The sequence below is a fragment of the Ambystoma mexicanum genome, chromosome 2q (assembly GCF_040938575.1).
Source record: "Ambystoma mexicanum isolate Mex_15411 chromosome 2q, UKY_AmexF1_1, whole genome shotgun sequence".
Classification (NCBI taxonomy): Eukaryota; Metazoa; Chordata; class Amphibia; order Caudata; family Ambystomatidae; genus Ambystoma; species Ambystoma mexicanum.
The window spans coordinates 110,334,823-110,356,661 of record NC_090924.1 but is presented as its reverse complement, the minus strand read 5'-3'; the positions used below and the strand labels follow the sequence as shown (position 1 = coordinate 110,356,661).

General features: G+C 44.3%; 2 protein-coding genes across 4 annotated transcripts in view; one reads left to right on the top strand and one right to left on the bottom strand.

The window, feature by feature from the left end:
* The window catches only part of IFT140 (intraflagellar transport 140), a 2,226,364-nt gene that overhangs the window by 1,649,997 nt on the left and 554,528 nt on the right, over window positions 1-21,839 (top strand). The gene's annotated exons all lie outside the window — the stretch shown is intronic.
* The window catches only part of TMEM204 (transmembrane protein 204), a 153,558-nt gene that overhangs the window by 108,003 nt on the left and 23,716 nt on the right, over window positions 1-21,839 (bottom strand). For both annotated transcript variants that reach the window (XM_069646970.1, XM_069646969.1), the window contains exon 3: window positions 18,138-18,293. In XM_069646970.1, coding sequence (XP_069503071.1) covers window positions 18,138-18,293 — 156 coding nt within the window. The remainder of the gene's footprint in view (window positions 1-18,137; window positions 18,294-21,839) is intronic.

The window sequence follows — 21,839 nt, the reverse complement described above, 5'->3', positions numbered from 1 at the left end:
ACAGGGAGTGTCACAGGCACAGTCAGGTTCCTGGAGGCGGAAGCGGAGGAGAACAGCAGCTAGCGAGGGGGACAGATTGAGAGAGAGACCAGATAAGGAAATCTGAAAAAAAACACCACTAAGCCTGCTCACGGCTGGATTGCAGACTACGGTGGAGGCCATACCCAGTGCAAAAACCAGAAACCTGCTGAGGGCTACATCTCAGACACTGGCAAAGACCAGATTTGGACACAGGGAAAAAAGTTGCTGTGCCTACTTCATACACTGTGGGGTGAAACCCAAGACAGGGAAGGATTTAGTCAACAGCCTATTGCAGCTATACTTCAGACCGCGGTGGGCAGCAGACCCAAAGAGAGTCCAGAGAAAAGCTTGGTGCAGACGGGCAACTTGTGGTTGGTGTGTAGTAAAAACAAAAACCTGAATTAAACGCCTACGGCAGATGAAATAGCTACTTGCTGGAAGTTGGCTGTAAAGACGGTACCTTCGTAATCATCATGAACCCAGGAGGGTCTCCTGCAGCCAAATGGTGAAACTATTTAAGCCAACCTGTGCCCTAGGTTAAAGGGGAGATATATGTGCCGGTATGCAAAGCCAAAAAGACACCTGGGTGCAAAAACCCAGAGATTTTCAAGTCAAGACCCGAACTAGACACTTTGGTGTAGGGACTGTGAAATCAAGAACTGAGCTGGACATTATAATATTCTGCCTGAGAACAGCTGGAAGCGGCTGGGCTCTGAGATTTGGCAACTGCAGATTATATAGATGATAGTATGGCAACCCCGGTCTGGAGGAAGATCACCGTAGCGGTTTGAGATGTCCCATACTGACATCTTTTGGTATTCTTATCCTTTTTTTAGGTTTAAAGTAATATCTCTAGGTCTGGTAGGCGTTATCCTGGCCTGCCCTGTTGTGTATGAAATACTGAATGCGAAAAAATCGAATTTTGTTTTCTCTTCCCACAGTTATATGCGGGGGACACCGCTGCAGCACCCCTACCTCTCCCTTCATGCTCCCCCCACCTAATGTATTACCCTAACCCACCTCCCACGTATAATTGCTGTGAATTTCGCATTGAGACTTCGGCATTATCGCATTTGGTATTTTCCAATGCGCAGGGATGGGGTGATAACGTATAATAAAAGACAATGAACTATACTGCCCTGTCCAACCATTTTTCGCAGGAGTTTAACTAGTTCTGCACTGCAGCTTTATTTTTCTGTGTGATATAATTCCGAGACTAGTAAATTGATGTTTCTGTTGGTGTTTTGTCTCATATGGTAACGTCTTGGTTTGTTGCTGGACCAAAGAGTTGTGCCCCATGTAGGACTTAGAATCCAGTTCCATAATGTTAGCCTATGTCTTAGACATAGATGAACCAGTTGGATTTTATGGCATAATGTGCTCGTCATGTCTCTTGTTGAAATCCTTTCATGGCTTGACTAAAGTGTTCTGGGACATGGACACCTATTTCCAAGTTTGTGAAGACCATTATGTTGTCTAGAATTTCCTCATTGAATTAGAAATTGTTTTTTTACTCGTCTGCTTTTTCTTGTATTTATTTCTGAAGACCATAAGCTGCTCTGTCTTTCCAGGAGCTCCAACCTTTCATGTTGCCCTTCTGGGAAAGTGGTGGAATGGGAACCCAATCGGCCACACAGAGGAAGACCCTTGGTCTCGTCTTCCTGTAATGATAGTCTTGGACCCAGCTCTGCTACCCTGCCCACTATTGCTGCGCCAGTCCCCTCCTCGCCACCATTCATCCAGTCTCCTCTCAGCCCGGCGCTTTGAAGGCTCAGTTTGCACAACAGGTAATAACAGGCATTTCCTCCTCCTGTATCGGGATATCCTGGCGCCCTCGAGTCTCTCTCTGCCGGTGTTTAAAGCGGACTCGGGCACAGGGAAAAGGGCCGTCTAAAATTAGCCTGCGTGCGGGAGGGGAGGCTAGAAGGGCCCCCAGCCGTCCGCTGAGCTGTGTGTCACTGAAAGAGCGGATCTGCTCGGGCCGCAGTGCACTTCCGCTCCAGTGTGTGCAGGCCCGCGCGCGGGAGGAGGCCTTGGCCGGCTGTCGCAGCGCCGAGGCGGAGAGCAACTGCTGCTCGATGTCCGCATGGCATGGCATGGCAGCCAGCAACGGGAATGAATACTAGGCAGATCCCTCCGCCAGTGGCACAGCACGTATCATAAAACAGGCTGGGATAGGCATTTGCTAGGTCCGCCCATGATGGTAATACCTGGACACAGGGGTGTTGCTAGGTCTGGAAAAGAGCAGGGGCTCAGCTAATTTTGGGACTGTCGGGACTGGGGGCTAGCTAGCCTTTTTGGTTGTAACCCCTGAGCTTGTATCAGGGTTACAACCAAAAGACCGGGGGCTATAGCACCCTTAGCCGGGCCCCCTAGCAACACTGGACATAAGACTGCAACAGCTGGACAGTGATGTGAGGAGCTTGGCATGCGATGCCACCGCCTGCAAAGTATAGATCTACACTGGAAAGCCAAAACCGTTGGCTTTGCCAATGCGTGTTTTTAAGTGAACTTCAGTGCAAAGAACAGTTACAGGGACACACCCTTTGCGTTAAATGAAATGACTGGTGACGCAATTGGTTAAGACATTTTTAGTACACAAGTAATATGTACAAATGCAATTACGCCATTCAATCAGAAAATATGTTTGGGGAAAGAAGAGTAACATGTATACAGCACAACGTTTGATGTTACTGCTTGAGTGAGCTAGCTCAAAAAGTTCCCAGGGCGATGTGTTTTGGGCAGGTAGTGGGTGGGACTGACTATAGGGGTTAGCGTGGCCAAGGACAGAAAATGGGTGAGTTAATAAAGAATCGTTCACAAGCCGCCTCTCTCTTCACATCCCGAGTCCCCTCCTATCTGTACGATTGTTCAATCGTTTTACCGGATTAGTTGTGCGTATCATGCCCTAATAGCCAAAAGTAAAAAAAAAAAAAATACAAATAAAACCCGAGCACGAATAGCAGCCTCCACATCCGCTACAATGGCAGTGGAATAAAGAAACGGGTTACCAGATGATCGCTGCAGACAATCTATATGCGTCCGCCCATTGCCTGGACAGTGCGAGGTGGAGTGCTCTTCTGAGACGAGTCCGTGCTTTAAGATGTTCTGTCTAAGAACCACCGCATCAGCCCACTCGACCAGGATGAAAGTCGCCTTAGTGTTCCTGCCTTGCATCCATCTGCAGTACTGAACACGCAAGTCCTTTTACCCATCACCCTTCAACACCACTTGCACTACAGACGCTGCTTCTAACAGAGTCCAGCCCCTCCCGTTAGAAACATCCCAACACATGTAACAAACATAGTTTAGATTGAAGGAAATTCCACGCTCCTGCGCCCCTTCCCATGTGTATGCGCCATTAGGCCTAGACGTTATCTTGCTACCTTCATGACAACTCTAGATGTACCCAGGTGGCACATAGACCTTTCACATTAGAATGGGTCTGTGTGTCAAGCAGGCCAGGAAGCAGTTTCTGGAAATGGGAATTACTGCTGCATCAAATTTCCATTACCGGGTGCAGCTGCTTAGATCCAGAACCCTCTGCATTCACCAGAGTCTGAAATCGTACGGTTCTATTCAGCACCACCTTTTGTCAGTTCAACCCCAAACAATCAGAAACGCAGTTCATTTCTAGCTGTATAAACAGAAGGGGGGTGAGGGAGGGACCCACTTTTTTCTAGGCCACAAATATGACCTATTCTGTAGCCCTGCCCATCTGTAAAAAGACACTATTAATGCAATGTAACATTTTTTGCCCAAATAAAGAATAATAAACAACTTAACAAGAATGCAGCCAAATTGACTCTCTGCTTCTGAAAAGGAACTATGCCAAAGCGGGCCTTCACTCCTTCCATTGGCTTTCATTGGAGAAACGTAACATTGAAATTCCGTTGCCAGTTTGGCATAGCTTAGTGTGGGTTTTGATCACGCCAACCTTAGCAAACTCTTTTACAATTTTACCCAAATTAACTACTAAAATATTTGTTTAAGGCTAATGGATTCCCAGCATATATAATCAGGTGTTCCAGCCTGGGAGGTAAATTCCTCTAAGTGAAAGGCTCAGAAGCCTGGACCTCTCTCCAAACTGGCCTAAAATCCCAACATAACTGAAATTAATCAAATCATTATAAATTGTTCTCTCTCAGCAAGCAATACATTCTGAAACAGTACCAGTTTGTTTCACGGAATGAACTCTGGCTCCATGGTAGTGCATGCACTTGTGTTAATGTGTCTGCAACCGTCTGTAACCCTTCCCAAAACTTCTCCATGTAACTTTCTGGCCAAGTACTGCTGGATTTCTGTATGATTGCACTCGAACCATTGCTGCACTCAGAAGTGTCCTCAATGGAGCGTGGGGTGACCTGTAATCTTCAAAGATAAAGCTCTGGTGTGGGATTCGATCTGAAAGCATAAACCCAGAATCCTGGGCTCAAAAGGCCTCATTACGAGTTATGACCCGACAGAGAGTTTGGCCCCAAATACTGCATTACATTTACCTTGTGATAATCTGCAAAACATGAAATCCCATGTGGGAAACACGGTATCAGCGGCTACCTACTACGTCAAATTACTGGCACATATTCGGCCGTACATTTCACAAGCTAACGCTGAAACAATTGCACAAGCCATAATAGGAGCAAAAAAACACTATTGCAGTAGTCTTCTTGCAGGAGTTAGCAAAGCAGACATTAACCCACTCCAAGTAGTACAAAATGGTGCAGTAAGAGTCGTCACCGGGCTTGCCCATTGGGCTCACGTCACTGAGGCTAGACACTCTCTGCATTGGCTCCCAGTGGAGGCTTGTATCGCATTTAGACTTGCAGCCATAACCTTTAAATGTAGACTCTGCATTATGCCATCCTACCTGGAAGACCACATTAGGGAGAAACCTAGCTGTAGAAGCCTGAGGTCGAGCAATCAGAATTATCCTTTCCTGCCAAGATGCAAAACCAATAAGGCACAGACGGGTGCTTTTTTCAGTGCCGTTCCATTGACATCGAACTCTCTGCCCTCCTCCCTCTGAGCTCATTCTTCTCTTCAAGAAAGATCTCAAGACCTTCTTATTCCACTGATCAGGGTAGGGAGTTGCTAACCTGTGCCTTCTAGCTTTCAAGCCTTCCGCATCTGCGGTGGCTATCCTCTCTATGTTCTTCATTCTTGTCAGTCTTTGTCTGCGCCCTCACGTATCAGGGTTCATGGATGCGCATTACACATAAATTAAAGTAAAGTAAAATGCACACCATTTCAGGAATACTGCGGTTATGGCAGGGAGAGAGTTCATAAAATAGCCCTTGCAGTGTTTTGGAAAATACTCATACATTTTGTTTCAAGTTTTATTTGTATCTTTTTATTTAAAGTTCATCCATTGTTAAAATAATAAACCTTATACACTGTTGCCAAGTAAAAACCATGATTCATGCTCACAAACATCACCTAAAATGTAATCAATTTTCATAAATTACATATCAATACAAACTACATTCATCGTTCCTTACTCTCATTACTACATTTTTCAATCTTATACCAAAATTGCACTAGAGCCAAATTATGTCTCAGTTGTCTCCCTCTCATACACCAAGCACAAACAGTTTCAAAATTAATTGAATCTTGTCAAAAAAAAAAAATCTCCTAATACGATCCTTTCAGATGTTATCTAAGAATGCGCAGTATGTCATAAGGTGTTTCAATGTCTCTATTAACTGAGGATTTCTGCATACTCCGTCATAGGGCCCACTACCTCCTAAACCTTCTAATAAGTTTAATCTAAATTGAAGAAACGTGCGTCTTCTTGACCTGTCAGGAAAATACTGATTGAACTGTTGTATATGCTGGAATTAAGGAAGAAATGAACAATATTCCATAGACATCTTTTTATTGGCGAGTACCTTTTAGTTTCCAGCCCAATCCTATACCCTAGCCTTTCCTTTAAGCAATGGGCTGTCCTCCTTAGCAATAACGCCAATTTCATGAAATAAGACTTAATTAGATCTTCTCAAAGGTTTAAACTGATTATTCATATCCGTTGCTTCAGAACCTCACTAATCCTATGTTTCTCAGTATCCATCATAACTTACGTTTCTGATCCTGACTTTTGCAGGTGCGTACATGTTAATTATAAAACCCAGGGACCAGACTCTCAAATTTATTTTGATATTGAACTGTTACTGGCGATATATTATCATCTGTGATTTCTTTCATAAACCCTTCAGACTTACATTTATTTCCCACTCCTAGTAAGATGCCCCCTATGGGTATGCGCCAAGTTCCTTTGTTAGCCAAATTGTTGTAAACAGTATATCCATCAATATAGAGGGGCCTAGTTAGCCCAGATTCTGGAATTAATACAATATTGTGGGAATACACGCACAATCTTTTGATTTTACAGAAATTTGATGCGCCTCTTAGAGTTCTGTAGAGGAGCAGGTGGATGCATTTTCCTTACCTCCCGCCCTCTGACCGCCGTCATAATGCAACAGCAAGAGAAGGGCTATATGTGACACTCCATGTGTTATGCCTATACCTCATTGAGTGTATGAGAGACGATATACACTCAGACAACCGTATCGAATGTACCCTCGCACTGAAAGTGTGGAAGGGTGCCGTACAGAAGGATGTCAGCATGCACCATTGGATATCATGGACCACTGAGTGAAATCTGGCAGGGGCAGAGTGATGTCATGGTGAAGACATCTTCACAAAGCCATGCTGAAACAATATAAAAATACTTGCGAGTGATGATGTAACTGAAGCGATAAAAGAAACATGTACGAAACGATAAAGTAATCATGAATGTAAAAGAAGCCAAAGTAACTTGCTGACCAATAAGTGTAAATACGCAGTAACGCAAGGTTGAACAGAGACATATAGAAACTTGCTATAGAGGAATATATAACATGGCATTGACGGCCATAGTTGGCAAATGGATGCCGGCTTGTGTACATTTTAAATTTAACTACCTCAGGAGCCCATCAAGGTTGCAGAGTCAGGAGATGCTGGAAGAACAGCTTTGTGTGCAAAACATAGAGTAGTCCATGTTTGCTTGGAATGAAGGAGGCTATTTTCAAAGAATAGCTCCTAAGTTTGAAGGGAGGCAGACGGATAAGCCGTGGCTGAGACATATTTCTCTTAAATTAAAAGAGAAGAAAACATTTGCAAGACCCAAGTATTGGTCAAAAAAACAAGGACTATTCATTAGGCCTTGCATGAATATAGTGATGTGCTTTCACTCCCTTGAATGTCCTAGAACAGAGAACAGACTACAAGGTCAACTACAGATGGGAAACTTTGACTCATGGCCGGTCTGATGCGAGATGATGGACTAATTGGGAAAGTGGGGAGTAATCTGACGTGATCAAAGCACCTAGTTTTTGGTTTCCTAACATGCTGCTAGACGAGTCGAAAGTACAAGGTTGCGTGAGAATGCCAACCAATCAGTGGGTCTATGGGGCATCCTGCTATAGAATGTTGCATAGACCAATCCGCTGGCATTTTGTTTGCTATAATCAGTATTGTAGGAATTTAGAGGTAATTCAATGGTTGTCTTATAGATAAGAGAGAGCCAGTAAAGTACTAATCCAAATACCTTCTCTAAGTAGATATGTTCCTCTAATCCAATCCCTTATTTATGGTTTGCCACGTAGGATGACATCATAGATGATGAATATTGGAGTATAATACCCCTTTGTAATCAAGTTTGTGTGTGAGTGTGCCAGCATCTGTCTGATGTTTGTCCGTTGACCCTGCTTTATCAACCTGAGAATAAAGTAGTACTTTGCCATATTCCTTGAGTCTATCCGTTTATTTGGTCTCAAACCTTTATTGGTAATTCCATCTAGCACAAGAGACGCTTCCATGAGAGAATCTGCCACTGATTGTTACATGAGTTAGGTACACTTTAAGTTTGTTTTTCTAACCTTTCTGGTAAACACTTGCAGTCAATATCATTAAATAAACCCTAACTTGGTTTATTAGTACAGAGTCTGCCCACCCTCTTCTCACCATCTACTAACCTACAGCTAACTGCTAATGGGCCCTAAAGCGCAGTTGTACTTATTTTCTCTCACGTAGGTACATTAGGCAGCCACTCCTTCTCTTGTACTGTTTTAACATAAACGCCCATAATATGAAGACTTCCCAGATTGTCCTATGTCTTCCTGGTTACCATAGGGGCTAAATGTCACCATGTTCACATGTACTGTGTCATGAAGTTCAGCCTGTTTAATTTCATTGGTATTAATCATCCTTGACATAAGAATTGACTGGAAAATTGTTAAAATAGGAGTTATATTCAGTGGTGTGCTTTTATTTGCAAAATGCTCAACAATTGCTGTAATGCAGTCCATCTTTCTATTTTCCTTCCTTAACCGCATTCGTTCCTCCTGAAGTACAGCCGCCTTCTTACCACAAGTCAAACTCATAAGGGTTTCCCCAGACCATTCTCTCGTGGGCCCATCAGTGTTCTCTTTTAGGTGTTGATCCTTCCCTAAAATACATGAAAGGTTCATTTCTACATCATCCACCATGACTTTACTCGCCTCAGGCACAGTTGAAAGATCAGTCCTGGTGCTTTCACTCATTTATAAAAACTAGTTTCATTTTCACGCTGTTTAATAGACTCCAATCCTTTTCTTCGTTGCTCTTTTTAGGGAGCCTCCAAATTGAAAATAAGTTCGCATTTTCTTTCTCTTTAATAGGCCCTTTGTCAATAGTCTTGTTAGGAATTTACATGATGTTCTCCAGCATGGGATCTTACACAAATTAACATGCTCTTGAATATTCCCTGTCGTATGGCTGGGAATCCCCAGTAAAATGCCGTTTTGCTTTAAGGCTAAAAACTGCTAGTCAATTCTATAGCCTATTTCTGCCACTTTGGGTCATGCTGCCTCAGCCAATGACATTCATCCTCCTAAGCTCCACCCCTGGTGGCAATCTTCAGATTTTGACTGCACGTTTTCGTGTTGGGAGTCCTTGCGTTTCGCTGCTCGAAATACTGATAATTTTGTGCCAATTTTTGCAAGATAGCGTCTCAGTGTTCTTTTCTTCGGTCACGTGACTACCGGCAGCGGGGGCCAATTGCTGAATGATATCCCTCCATCGTTGGATTTCTGGACCGTTGCCGGAAGGAGGCCCAGGCTTGGGCCTTCTTCATACCCTGGCAGACGCCACAAGAAATAGCCTCTTCAATGCCTGCGAACATTGCGGCCTAAAAAATATCTTCATCAAAGATCGGCACCTCAAATACATCTACTGTCTACATCCCAACCTCGAATGTTCCATACGCCAGGCCTTCTCCAAGATTGTAATGGACCGCCATAAGAGGTTGGTGTCGTAGATTGAGGAAGGTAAGGCCTTTGACTAAGCCTCTGTGTGCAGCCATGCCAAGTCCAGGGTCAGCATGTCCTTTGTCAAAAAGAGGTTGAGATCCTTTGGGGATACTTCCCCGGGGAAGACACCAAAAAAGACCAAGTTGTTCCACACTCCGACCACTTCGTCAACGAGCTCTTGCGGATGCCAGGTCTGAGAAACATCGGTCGTCGTCGCCCTCACCGTCGACAGGCAGTTTCTGTCTACGAGGCGAAGCGTAAAGCCCTGTCAACACACCCGTCAGAGGCTTCGCCGTCAACGATTTTGTCATCATCACAGACCCCCTTGATGGCCTCATCTACCATGTCTGTTGACCCGTCGACGGGGCAACAGACTTGGCAGATGAGATCGTCTTCTGTTGATTGGGCTCGTCCACTATGGTCATGTCTCTATGAAGGTGATTGCTACACTCAGAGTGGCCTGCCCGCCTAGGCATCAGTCGGAGATGCCGAGCACCATTACCTGCTCCACATGCCCCAGTGATGGCATCCTTTCCAGGGGATCGAATTTGGAGAGAGAGATGCCTCCAGCTCTCGATTTCCTCCCTAGCCCACCAAAGCTGTGCCTCTCTTCACCCTCTCTACTTTGGTACCTCACAAGAGGTCATTCCCAGTTGCAGCAACTCACTCCTCAAGTCCTTCTGAGGAAGACTTGCTAGAGGGTTTTTACTCTGAACAGGAGGGCGGCCAGGGGGAGCCTGATCCCTTTTTGGCAGTGCCTAGGCAAGGTGCTCAACGATCTCGTCTTCCATCTCGTCCTCATAGCGCTTCACTTCAGGGACCGCAAGCACCAACGGACATGTCAATTAACATTTTGTCGATTCTATGCATGCTGGTGTCTTCTAATTGCACCCATATCTGTTCCATCAAGAAACCTTCCAAGACCGTCCAGTACCCAGCTAACGCTGTCTCATCCAACCCGGCTACCCCTCGACAGTTACCTATCGCACCTTCTCCTGTTGTGGAAGAGGCTGTGCAGATAGACACTGATACCAACAGTGTCACCACCCAGGATACACAGGACACTGATGAGTTTGATTATGTTCCGGCAGATGGGGAGCCTCCGGACATCGATGTACCCTTCAGGGATTCACCGCCAGACCAGATCGGTTTGTTCAATTCCATGATCTCATGGGCGGCAAAGCTGTTCAACCTCATCCCTGAGGAAAAGAAAAAGGAAGGTTTCCTTTTTGAGTGGTAAGAGTCCTCTAAGAGGAATATTGTTTCAGTTTCCCCTCTGGATGACATTTGGGAGGATTTGCCTTTTGGTCATGTGAACCCTGGGCACAGCCCAGGTGAAAAGGGATCGTTTGGAGAAAAAAATACTGGTTCCCAGACGCGGCGCCAAAGTGCCTCATATCGCAACCATCACTGGACTCAGTGGTTTATGTTGCGGCTAGCAAGAGTCCTCTAACCCCGTTTCCTCTTCTGTGGTTCCTCCAGATCATTAGGGTAGTTTGTTGGATGCGACTGGGAAGCGTATCGTCACAACAGTGGCGTCTACCATCAAGGCTGCTAACGCCTTAGCCATTCTCTCGAAGTATGACAGGGAGCTTTGGTATAGGTTGGGGCTCTTCCTCAACTTCCTCCTAGAAGATGAGAAGGTTGTGGCACTGGCTTTGTTCCATGAAGGAGAGATAGCTTCCGACCATGCCATTACCGTCTCCCTGGACGTCGCTGACTCAGGTTTTCCGCAGATGGACAGTGGAGTGGCCCTCCATCGCTAGAGTTGGCTCGAAGCCACTAACTTCTGCACAAATGTGCATTCGAAATTGGTGGACATGCCGTTTGAAGGTGACATCCAGTTTGGGAAGGCAGTTGAAGACACCCTGCAAGCCATAAAACCGACACTGAGACAGCAAGTTCATTGGACACTCTCCAGCAAAGGAAGCTGTCCTTTCACTCCTGTAAAAAGAAGGTTGTTGAGGTACTCCAAAGGGTTCACCTTGCCCTATCGCCAGCCCTCCGGTTCGACTGCTCAGGAGGTATATAGGGAATGTTCCAAGGCCTAAAGAAGTGGCAACCAGCGTCAGCGTGCTCCAGCACCCAGAATGCAGATGCCAAAGCAAGCCTGACGCGGCCCAGGGCGTTTCATCGTTCACGGAAGTCATTACCAGTTTAAAGCCTTTCCACTCGACCTAAAGTAGGCCCCAAGGGTGTTCACCAAGTGTTTATCTCTGGTGGCAGCGCACATGTGTTGCAAGGGAATCTACGTCTATCCTTAGCTAGACTAATCATATCCCGCTCTCACACACTGGCTATCCAGCACACCACAGAGACCATCCAGACTGTAACTTCTCTGGGATTCCCGATAAAGTTGCAGAACATGCTTTTCCTTGGATCCCGCCTCAACACACTCTCGTGCCTAGCGACTCCTTCGGTAGAGAGAGTGAAGGCCAACTTGGGAAAAATCCAGGAGCTTTACACAGTTTCCGTTGCAACAGTCGGTCCATCAAGTATCTGCGGTATCAGGTAATAATATTGCAGTAAAAATACAGTGGTCTGACCCGGTAAAGGGATGCCCCATTATACCATTTAATGGGAGCGAGGGCTGCAGGGGTGTCCCCCGCTTCCCTTAAATCATATAATGGATCCAGGGGTTGCGGGGGTGTCCTTTACATGGATTGCGGCACAAAAACCACAGCCTTTTTGCCGCAATATTTGTAATCACAGCAATTTTTGCTGCGATTTTATCACATGGAACCGTCTCTGCTGGGATGATGTCCTGCTGCATCCATCTGGTCCCCCTTTGCAGGCTACAGATGAGACCTCTTCAAGAGTTCCTGGATGCCAGATGGCAGCAAGTCACCAGCACATGGAACAACAAAATCCCCCTCAACCAGGCATCCCATCTGGCCCTTCAGTGCTTTTCAATTCGCTCGCATCTCTCTTCAGATCCCAATGTATCAGGCAACAGTCACTACCGACGCCTCTATACAGGTTTAGGGAGCCCACACAGGGCATTCATATGACAGAGGTTTCTGGCTCCCACAATAAAAGGATTTACACATCAGCGACCTAGAGCACTGGGCAGTTTTCTGGGCTATCAAATCTCCCTCAAATCAACCTCTTTGTGACAGCGACCAACGCCAATTGTCAGACATTTGCCAGCAGGTATCCCCTGCCTAGGAGTCTGGGGAAACCTCATTCCCTTGGGAGGGCATCTTCCTGTACGCATTTCCGCCGATCCCTCTGTTGCTAGGAATGATCAACACACTCAGAGGTTGCCACTGCAAGATGATCGTCATTGCACCGACGTGGCCCAGGCAGATCTGGTACTCAGACCTTATACATCTTTCAGTTGCCCCAGCCATTAAAATGCCTCCTGCTCCAGACCTGCTCTCCAGAGAAGGAGGGTAGATCCTGCACTACGACCAAGCGTCTCGGAGCCTCACAGCTTGGCTCCTGAAGCCCTAGAGTTTGGACACTACTCGCTGCCTTTGGAATGCAAAAACATTTTGGCCAGGACCAGGGCCCCCTCTACTTTAGCCTGCTACAAACACAAGTGGAAGCGCTTTACAGTGTGGTGCCAGTCACAAAAGATGTCTCAGCTGTGCGTATCTGCGCTGCAGCTTCTTCCTTACCTGCTCTCGCTTGCCTAGTATGGCCTTTCCCATGCATCTCTCAAGGTACACCTGGCTTCCATATTCCAATACCCCTGGGCTCCAGGCAAGCTCTCCAAGTGGTCGCCCAGACTTGTTAAGGAGTTCCTTAAGGGCCTCTTCAGAACATTCCTTCCGGTATAGGCTCCTGCCCCTGCGTGGTGGTAAATGTGGTACTGTTGAAACTGATGGGAGGCCCCCGTGTTGAACCTATTCATTGGGCTTTCTTGAAGTTTCTGTCTTGGAAAACCGGCTTCCTGGTGGCAGTCGCCTCTGCCAGGCGAGTTTAAGAAATGCAGGGTCTCTCCTGTAAGCCTCCATATTTGTCATTCCATTCGGTTAAGGTGATTCTACGAACTCCTCCTTCCTTCATGCCAAAGGTCCCGTTTGACTTTCATCTAAATGAGCCTTTGTTTCTACCCGTTTTCCTTGCAAACCCCTCTTCATCTGCTGAAAGATCTTTGCATTGGCTGAACGTTGTGTATGCCTTAAAGTTCTATGTTGCATGCACAAAGGACTTTGAGATTTTTGTCAGTTTTGGACCTGTGAGGCATGGCAAGGCCCTGTCTAAGGCTTCCATCTCCCGGTGGCTCTCCGGCTGTATCACGCGTTGCCATCGTCCTGCCAAAAGACCACTACCAGGCCAGCTGAGAGCCCATTGCACCAGAGGCAATGCAGCTACTAAAGTGTTTCTCTCTAGTGTTCCCCTGCTCAACATCTGCAGGGCTGCTACATGTAGGTCTACTCACACCTTCACAAGATTCTACTGTGTCGATAGGGATTCCAGGGAAGAGTCCCTGGTCAGCCATGCAGTGCTTCACAACCTGTTTGTATGAGGTGTGAGTCTGTTCCAGGGGTAAGTGGACTGCTTCTGTGAGCCTTGCCACCTCCCGTGGTTGTGTATTTGCACTACTGTGTAATCATATTCATGAGCATGTGAATCCATGTAAGACCCCATGCTGGAGAAGGAAGTAGTTGCTTACATGTAACTCCTGTTCTCCCGCTTGGGTCTTACTTGGATTCACATGTAAGCCGGCCCTCCTCCGTCTCTATGGCACTTCTTGGTTTCTACTGCCACTCTACGTCCGTGACCAAATCTGAATATGGCCACCAGGGGTGGATTTTAGGAGGATGAAGGTCTTTGGCTGGGGCAGTATGACCCAAAGTAACAGCAATAGGCTATAGCAGCAACAAGCAGGTTTTAGCTTTAAAGCGAAACTGCTATAATTTTACCAAGCCTGACAGCGATGCATATTCATGAGCAAGTGAATACATGTGAGACCCATGCTGGAGAACAGGCGTTACGGGCAAGTAACTAATTCCTTATTTCTCTTTTTGTTCTCCTCTTCTAATACAAAGTTTCCAACTTCATCCTTTATCAACATGTCTCGCGTTTTTCTCAATGCACACCTTAGAGTTAGCTGTTGATGCTATATTCTCTTGTTTATTTGTGCCTGTTTTTTCTCTCTTTTAGTGGGTCTTGAGTTAGTAACTTGTTAAATCGAGCTGTCGTGCCCCATTTTATTAATATTTTTGTGTTTACTTTCATTTTTGGGGTTAAGGTAGTATTCAGTTTTGCCTTCACTGTAGCTGAAAAATCATTTGGCCTCATGGGACTTGAAATCACATTGGCGACCTGCTTCTATTTTTGCTTAGAGGGGTCTTTTTGTCCTGTGTTCCCTTCATTCTCCTCTTTCATCATTAAATCTGGAGTTGAGGTTAACCCTTTCTCATTCTACTGTTCTCTACTCTGATCCAAATCGATTTCTTCATGAAGGGTTCTTGCACTTGGGAGCTGAATACATGTTGTGTTCATTATTGATGGAAAAGCTGCTTGTTGGCTGGCTTCTCTCGATAGTAGTTCATAAAATTTCTTAGTTATTAAAATTTCACTCACACCTTTCAATAGTGGTTGGTGTACTCACAAACTCAAATCGAGATTATTGTAATGCCCTTCTTATGGGGGTTCACATATTTCGAATACAGAGACTACAGGTTGCACAGAATTCTGCAAACATGCTGATTTTTACATTATCAAGAAAGTCAACTGTTTCCAAATATCAGAGAAGTCTTCACTGGCTTCCAGTACAGCAGAGGATCCTGTTTAAAGTGCTGTGCTTAGTTTTTAAGTGTATCCATGGTCTAGTGCCAGCATACTTGACCACAAAAATTCAAATTCATCACCCCACTCGATCACTTCGATCCATGGGACAGAGCCTTTTGGCATTCTCCTTTGTTAAAACAACATGGGGTGACAGGCATTTTTCCTCTTGGTCCTCGCTCCTGGAAACCTCTGCCAATGGACCTTCGACAATCGAGTCTTTTTCTATCTTTACAAAGCAACTAAAAATGTACCTCTTTATGTTATTTGTTTTATCGACTATTACAAACACTGAGCTATAGCCCAGTGAAGTCCATGATTGGTTCTTAACTAACATCTGCGCCTAGATGCTGTCTCAGCTCGGACCTTGAAGAGTATGCATGTTATAAATATTAAATCAAAACAATATCTTTCATTATCAAAGTCAGGGCTGTTGGACAAATCAAACACATCCAACACACCCACCTCCATAGAGCGTGGTGGTCAACACTTGTGGTCATCGAACCAGTCATATGCCATTCTTTCATCGTTGTTTTTCCCTTCTAAAACATTATCAATGTTTCTGGTATTATTGATATTACCACAGTTGCTATATCAATCTCCCTCCCCATATCAATTAACGTTATTGTTCCCACGTTCAGATCCATATGTTGAGACAAGGAGAGTAGATCAAGGTTGTCCATTTTCAAACTGTTTTAAGGTAATTGTGAGAGACAGAAGTCAGTCATTTTTACCTGGACACCTTAAGAGTGGTGGTTGCTGAAAGGGATTTGTTAACGTTGATGCCTACCACTTCCCTTCAAGTTGTATCTTGCCATTATTGTGCAGCGTTTAACAGTCGAAACAGCCTGGCCTCTTATTTCCCCAAAGCCCCCCGCAACATCAGTGGTAACTATGCTTTGTTGGCGCGGGGCCACCCTTCTCCATAGATAAAGGCACTGCACAATAGCCAGCAATACCAGCACAGCCACAGGGTTGCGATCCGCTCTCTATGCGGTAACTGTCCCTTGCTTGTGCCAACACTATTATTCAATTTCCACCCTTGTTTTAGGTATTACAATGGATTTGGTACAGTAGTACATCATACTTTTTCTGTACCATTTTTTTTATAATTCAGATCATTACATTGTAAAGTTGGTGAGAACCCACTAAAGGATGCTCTTCAGGGGGGGAAAAAGGCGTAGTGTGGAAGTGAATCCGAAACAACATAACTCAATGCAAAATGGTGAAAATCCGAGCTTTGGGATGGGATCTCCACTACATTCCGTGGAAATGAAGGGACACCAGTTGCTTGGGAAATAATCTTGCTTTAAAGAGATGCTGGCGTGAAGATCCAGACACAATCGCGTACATTTTTTAATCTAGAGAGGTTATGAATTGTAATATTGTGCATTATGCAAAAACTATTGTTGCCATCCTACTTTAAGTGCGAATTCTGATAGCGGCATATCATTATTCATCTGTTTTTAAGTTGTTTGCTAGTGCTGCATAATCCGATCTTCAACAGTTAATGGATAAAGATCTAGGGTGAATGTGTGTATATTATAAAACTGAATGTAATTCAGTTTCCATCGCCATCATGTTAAAAATTATCAAATGTAACATTTAGAGCAAGGAGAAAGCAATGTGACCTCAAACTCTGCATTTTTTATGAGCAGTGTTAAGCAGCAGGCCGGTTAGAATGATCATTTTGAAACTTCTTCAGGTGAAATTACCAACACACTAGAATAGGGGTGTTCATCCACAAACTATAGCCTTGTAGCTAATTTTAAAATGTACAAAAAAAGAAACTACCCCAGTGTTGTATCAGCTTGTGAACTCTGTTAATAGTCCCACCTGCATAGTCGTCAAGGCAAGATACCCATGATTCACAACAAGCACGAAATCCACAAGGTTGCAAATTGAGTTTTTCCAAAAATCTTTAGATAGATGTAGCTCATGAATTAGGTTAATTTCTGTCTTCAAGTATGTGCAAAACTCTACCTCGCTTTATAGACATTGACCATTGTTGAGCACAACTATCATTTCAAGCCTCCACAATTAAACATGAAGTTGATTACTCTGGCATTTCCTGGCAATGAGTTCTGTCTCTCATGTGGATCAGGATGCAAAAAGGTATCTGGTGCACATGATCATGGCTACCAGTTGTAAGCTGGTGATGCGTTTCTTTGGATATCTAATGGATTCCTTCCTCCCATAGATTCCTCATGTTTCATGTTATATCGTTCGCTGTCTTCAAAAATTCTTTTGCCACTAGGGGTTGCAAGGCAGATCTGTGTTGGCTCTGCCGTTTGCCCCGGTAGGGTCTTGATTTTCCTATACACTCATATTTTTCCCTTTTCCCTTCTGCCCACATTTTACATTCCCATTATTAAGACAACACCAATGATTATGGAACCAGAAAAATGTGAAGATTTCAGACAGTGGAATCTAGCCGATTCTAAGGGTGGAGGTTTTCATTCTGTTATTGTAGAATACAATATCACATGACCATACCCTCTTCTAGTTCACCAGTTCATTCACCATCCTTTGATCTTACCCCCTTTGGTCTTTTGATTGACTTATTAAAGTGGCACTTCAATGCATGCTTTTAAACATTGTTGTAATCACCACATGAATATTCGAGATCAGCAACAGACTTGCAGAAAAGATCCTAATCCATCTCAGAAATTTAGCTCTGTGAGGAGACAGTGTCCTATTAATCTCTACCAACTCTGTTTTCTTTTCAGATTTCGGTTTGCAGTTTGATTAATGCATTGTTTTCCGTACTAGGAAATACTTTAATTTCTGTTCTATCCATTTTACATTAAGTCCAGTCTCTCTGGCTTGCTACTGTCCCAGGAGCAGAGAGTTGTCCTACACCTTTACATCCACCTATATTAACATGGTGTCAGATTAATTTGCACTATCATTGGCCACTGCTTTTTCACCCCTCGCCATTACATCCTTTGATACTTACACTGTATGCTTTAGTTGTGCCATTTACTACGAGTACACGCTATGGGATGGCTATTTTATAACCCAAAGGAAAGGGGTTCCTGTACTTACTAGCAAGCTGGAAGACGGCGGCAATGGCTTCCTCCCACCACTGAGAGTCCTGGGAGATGATGGGAAGCTCCAGAAGCCCCATCAAGAAGATGAGCTGTCCGGCCGTCAGGGCCACGGTGGCGATGAGGTTACATGCCCGCATCATGTCAAACTGCACTGGATGGGTACACGTGCCAGGAAGAGGAGGAAAAAGATAGAACATGTTAGTACCAGTAAACTACTACACCGCCATCCAATGTACAGTTGGTAGCAGGTTTGCTCTCTATATTCTTGTGTATTCGGGATAACCTTGTTCTGCCTTTTGTGTAATACTACTACGACCATCAAGCCGACCAGCATAAAAGTTTAATATCAGAGAAAATGAACACTGTCCTTTTTCACATCATCTCATTTAGATGTTGAGTAAAGGGAAGTTAGGCGTGGCTGTCCGTCTGTGTACATTGACCCTATAGATACTTAGTTCTGAGTGCCGATGGGAAGTTAGCTGTCCTTCCGGCTTAAATTGACAGGAATTGTAAAACGTTTCGAGGAAGAACTATGTAAAGCATTAGGTAGTGAAATGTACAGTACAATAAAGATCAAGTCCTTTCCAACAGGCAGCGGTCTGAGGCTTTTATACACACTGCTATTTTTAGGTAAATTGACATGTCTGCCTGTTTCGTGAAGTGTCTCTGACTTTGTGATCGCCGGCCCTCTGCTAAAACTTCTTTTAGACATGAGGATCGCGGTTCTTCACATGCCCCCCCGCCCCCCACCACCCCTTTTAGAAGGTGTGGGTAGAATTTCTGTGGAGTATCACTGATGACTGAATTTATTGTTGTTTCTCTGTTTTGCCTTGAAACCATTCAAACTTTTCACTTGTGAAATGTTCCTTGAAAAAAAGACTCCTTCCATATATCACTTGGGTCTTCGTATCAAGTTGGTTCTCGTCTGGGAGTTCCAGTACCCATCTTTCACCAGCAGTTGCAAACCTATGTTGTGAGTTTTCAGCCAACACGTGCTTCCCAACAAGTTTCAGCAAACAAGTACATTGTGTGCTCCCTCTGCGCTTTACGTATGATCTGTTAAACATGATAAAATATTAGAATATGTGTGTAAATTTCAAGTACAATAGTCTGGCAAGCTCTCTAGTCCTTTTTTCTATAAAAAGGAAGACTGTGGTTTGTATCCATGTTGGCCACCTTTATGTGTGGGTAAACATAAGACATGTTCAATCATGTAAACTAAGACTAACCATAGCTCACAGTCCTGCGGTAATTATTAAGACTCCATTTCATTGTACTTGAAATTTGCACAGATTCTTACCTACAAATTAAGAACTATAGATGAAGCTTGTGCGATATAGCTTCATGTTGAAAATAAATGTCATCAATAGCAGTATGTTAACAAGAGATGCATGCAAGTCTACAAAGCAGCAGTTTTACAAGCTAAGAAACTGCACTACAAAAAGTGCACCACAAAGCAACTAACCCAGAGAAAGACATTGTCAAATAAATCATAAAGAAATGGAAAAACCATAGACACCTACACCGTCACAGACACTGCTTGACACCATCACCAATCACTTTCAAATATTGTGAAAAGCATCCAGCAAACCACAGACGCACCACTTATCGACTTATTAACAATGCTACTCTTAAAATCCACACAATCCCAACCCCCATTGCTCAACAAATTCAAACCCATCAAGGACATAAACTTCCCAAAACTGATACAGGGCTACAAGGTTTTCTCCCAAGCATACCCATGCCCCCCTCCCCGAACATTTACAAAGACATCTTCACCCAAATAATCCCCAGAGCTCTACCTTTGTGAAATGCTGAACTCACTGCAAACCGCGATGGTATCAAGGTCTTTCAAGGCCCTGTGGTTTTAAGCACTCTTCAAAAAAACAAGGGGGACATCGTTTGCTCTTGTGTGCATTTTGATCATCTTAAAATCACTGCTGACGCTAATATCACTTTGGCTCTTATACTCCTAGTTATCTCAGTGGCATGTGACACCGCCAACCGCAGATCATTAATAAGGAGTCTGAAAGAAGGGGGTTTACACAACACAATGTTTCAGTGCATGAGATCTTTCCTCACAGAACATAAATCACCTGGCTTCCCCTTTCAGATCCAACTCTTGGAAAATAACATTTAAAGTCACGCAAGGATCAATCTTATCATCCCTACTTTTTAGTATGTAGAAAGCACCATTCAAGAAAATCATTTATAACCATACACTCACCTGATACAACTACGCGGACAGCACACAAATCAATTTCAAATTGGCCACCAGCAAGGACATCAACACCACTCTTAGCAACTGCCTCACAGAAGTGTGCACAAGGATGATAATTAACAACTTAAAACTTAACCTGGACAAGACAGAATCATGTTTGTTTCACCCAATGACGCTCGGAAGCATACCCTGGTCATCAGTATTCGGTAGGAGCATACCCTGACCCTCAGTAATGAGTACCTGTCTAGAAACCTTAAAATTGATCCAGAATATCAGAGTTCTTACTGACAATGGACTTACCCTGGAACTACAAATCAATACTCTAGTAAAGGATTGTTTTAACCCTCTCTGCTCAAAGAGACGTATAATGCTAACCGTTGCCTTTCCGCACAGACCCTCACAGTTATATCACTGGTATTATTGGGAATTACCTATGCCCACAGCATATTGATATTTTATTTCTGTCGCGCTCATACACATGTGTTTCAGAGCGCAAAATATACCTTGGCATACTGGATTACCTCACTAAGAAATGGCACCGCATCCAGAACACAGCAGTAACACTACTACTCTGACTGAGTAGGAGGAAAAACATAACACCAGCCAAAAGAGCTCTCTATTGGCTGGTTACCAATCAAAACAAAATCTACTTCAAAGAACTCTGATTGTCCACAGAGACCTTCGGGGCCATGGATCCCAATTCATCCAAGGAAAGATAACCCAATTTCCACTAAACACACTGATATCCAGCAACGATGTACCACTAGAGACCCCACGCTACACCAGTGAGAGGCATAGAGGATCGTTTTTTTTCCAACATGGTGGACAAACTCTGAAATACTGTATCAAAGGTAATCTGCACATTGCATGGTCACCTTACTTTCAATAAAACTATAAAGACCTGGCTTTTTAATGCTTTTGCAGCAAAAGGTACCACCGAGGCAGCAGAGGCCCTTCAGCGTTTTGCACCAACCAGCAACTCAGACCGGACTCCACAATGTATGCTCACCCCTTGAGATGGCCCACACAACGAGGGATTGCAATTTTTCTATCCTCCAACGCAACATAATCGCTTCTATGAATGATTGCCGCATTTTTTTCCGTAATGGCAACTTCGCCTTATTTTTTGTCACTGATTTTTTTTATTTTTTTTATCACAAACAAAAACCATTTACCTATTTGTGGTGCAAAAAATGTAGACCACGTAATCCAGGCCATAACATGACTTTGATCCAGTTGTCCTAAAGCCTAGCATCCTTGCGCTCCCACATGCAGCTGCTACCACCCTCTTTCTTCCACTAGTGTCACATGCTGGCCGCACTCCAGATGTCGCACCATGTATTTCACCAGTTTGTGACTGGTGCCCAGGCATCTATGCGAACGGGCACTGAAGCGCTATCAGCTCTCTGTCACATTGCAGCAGATGCTAACCCTCTCCACTTACTGCTCAACTTCTGAGCTCAAACACACTACTAT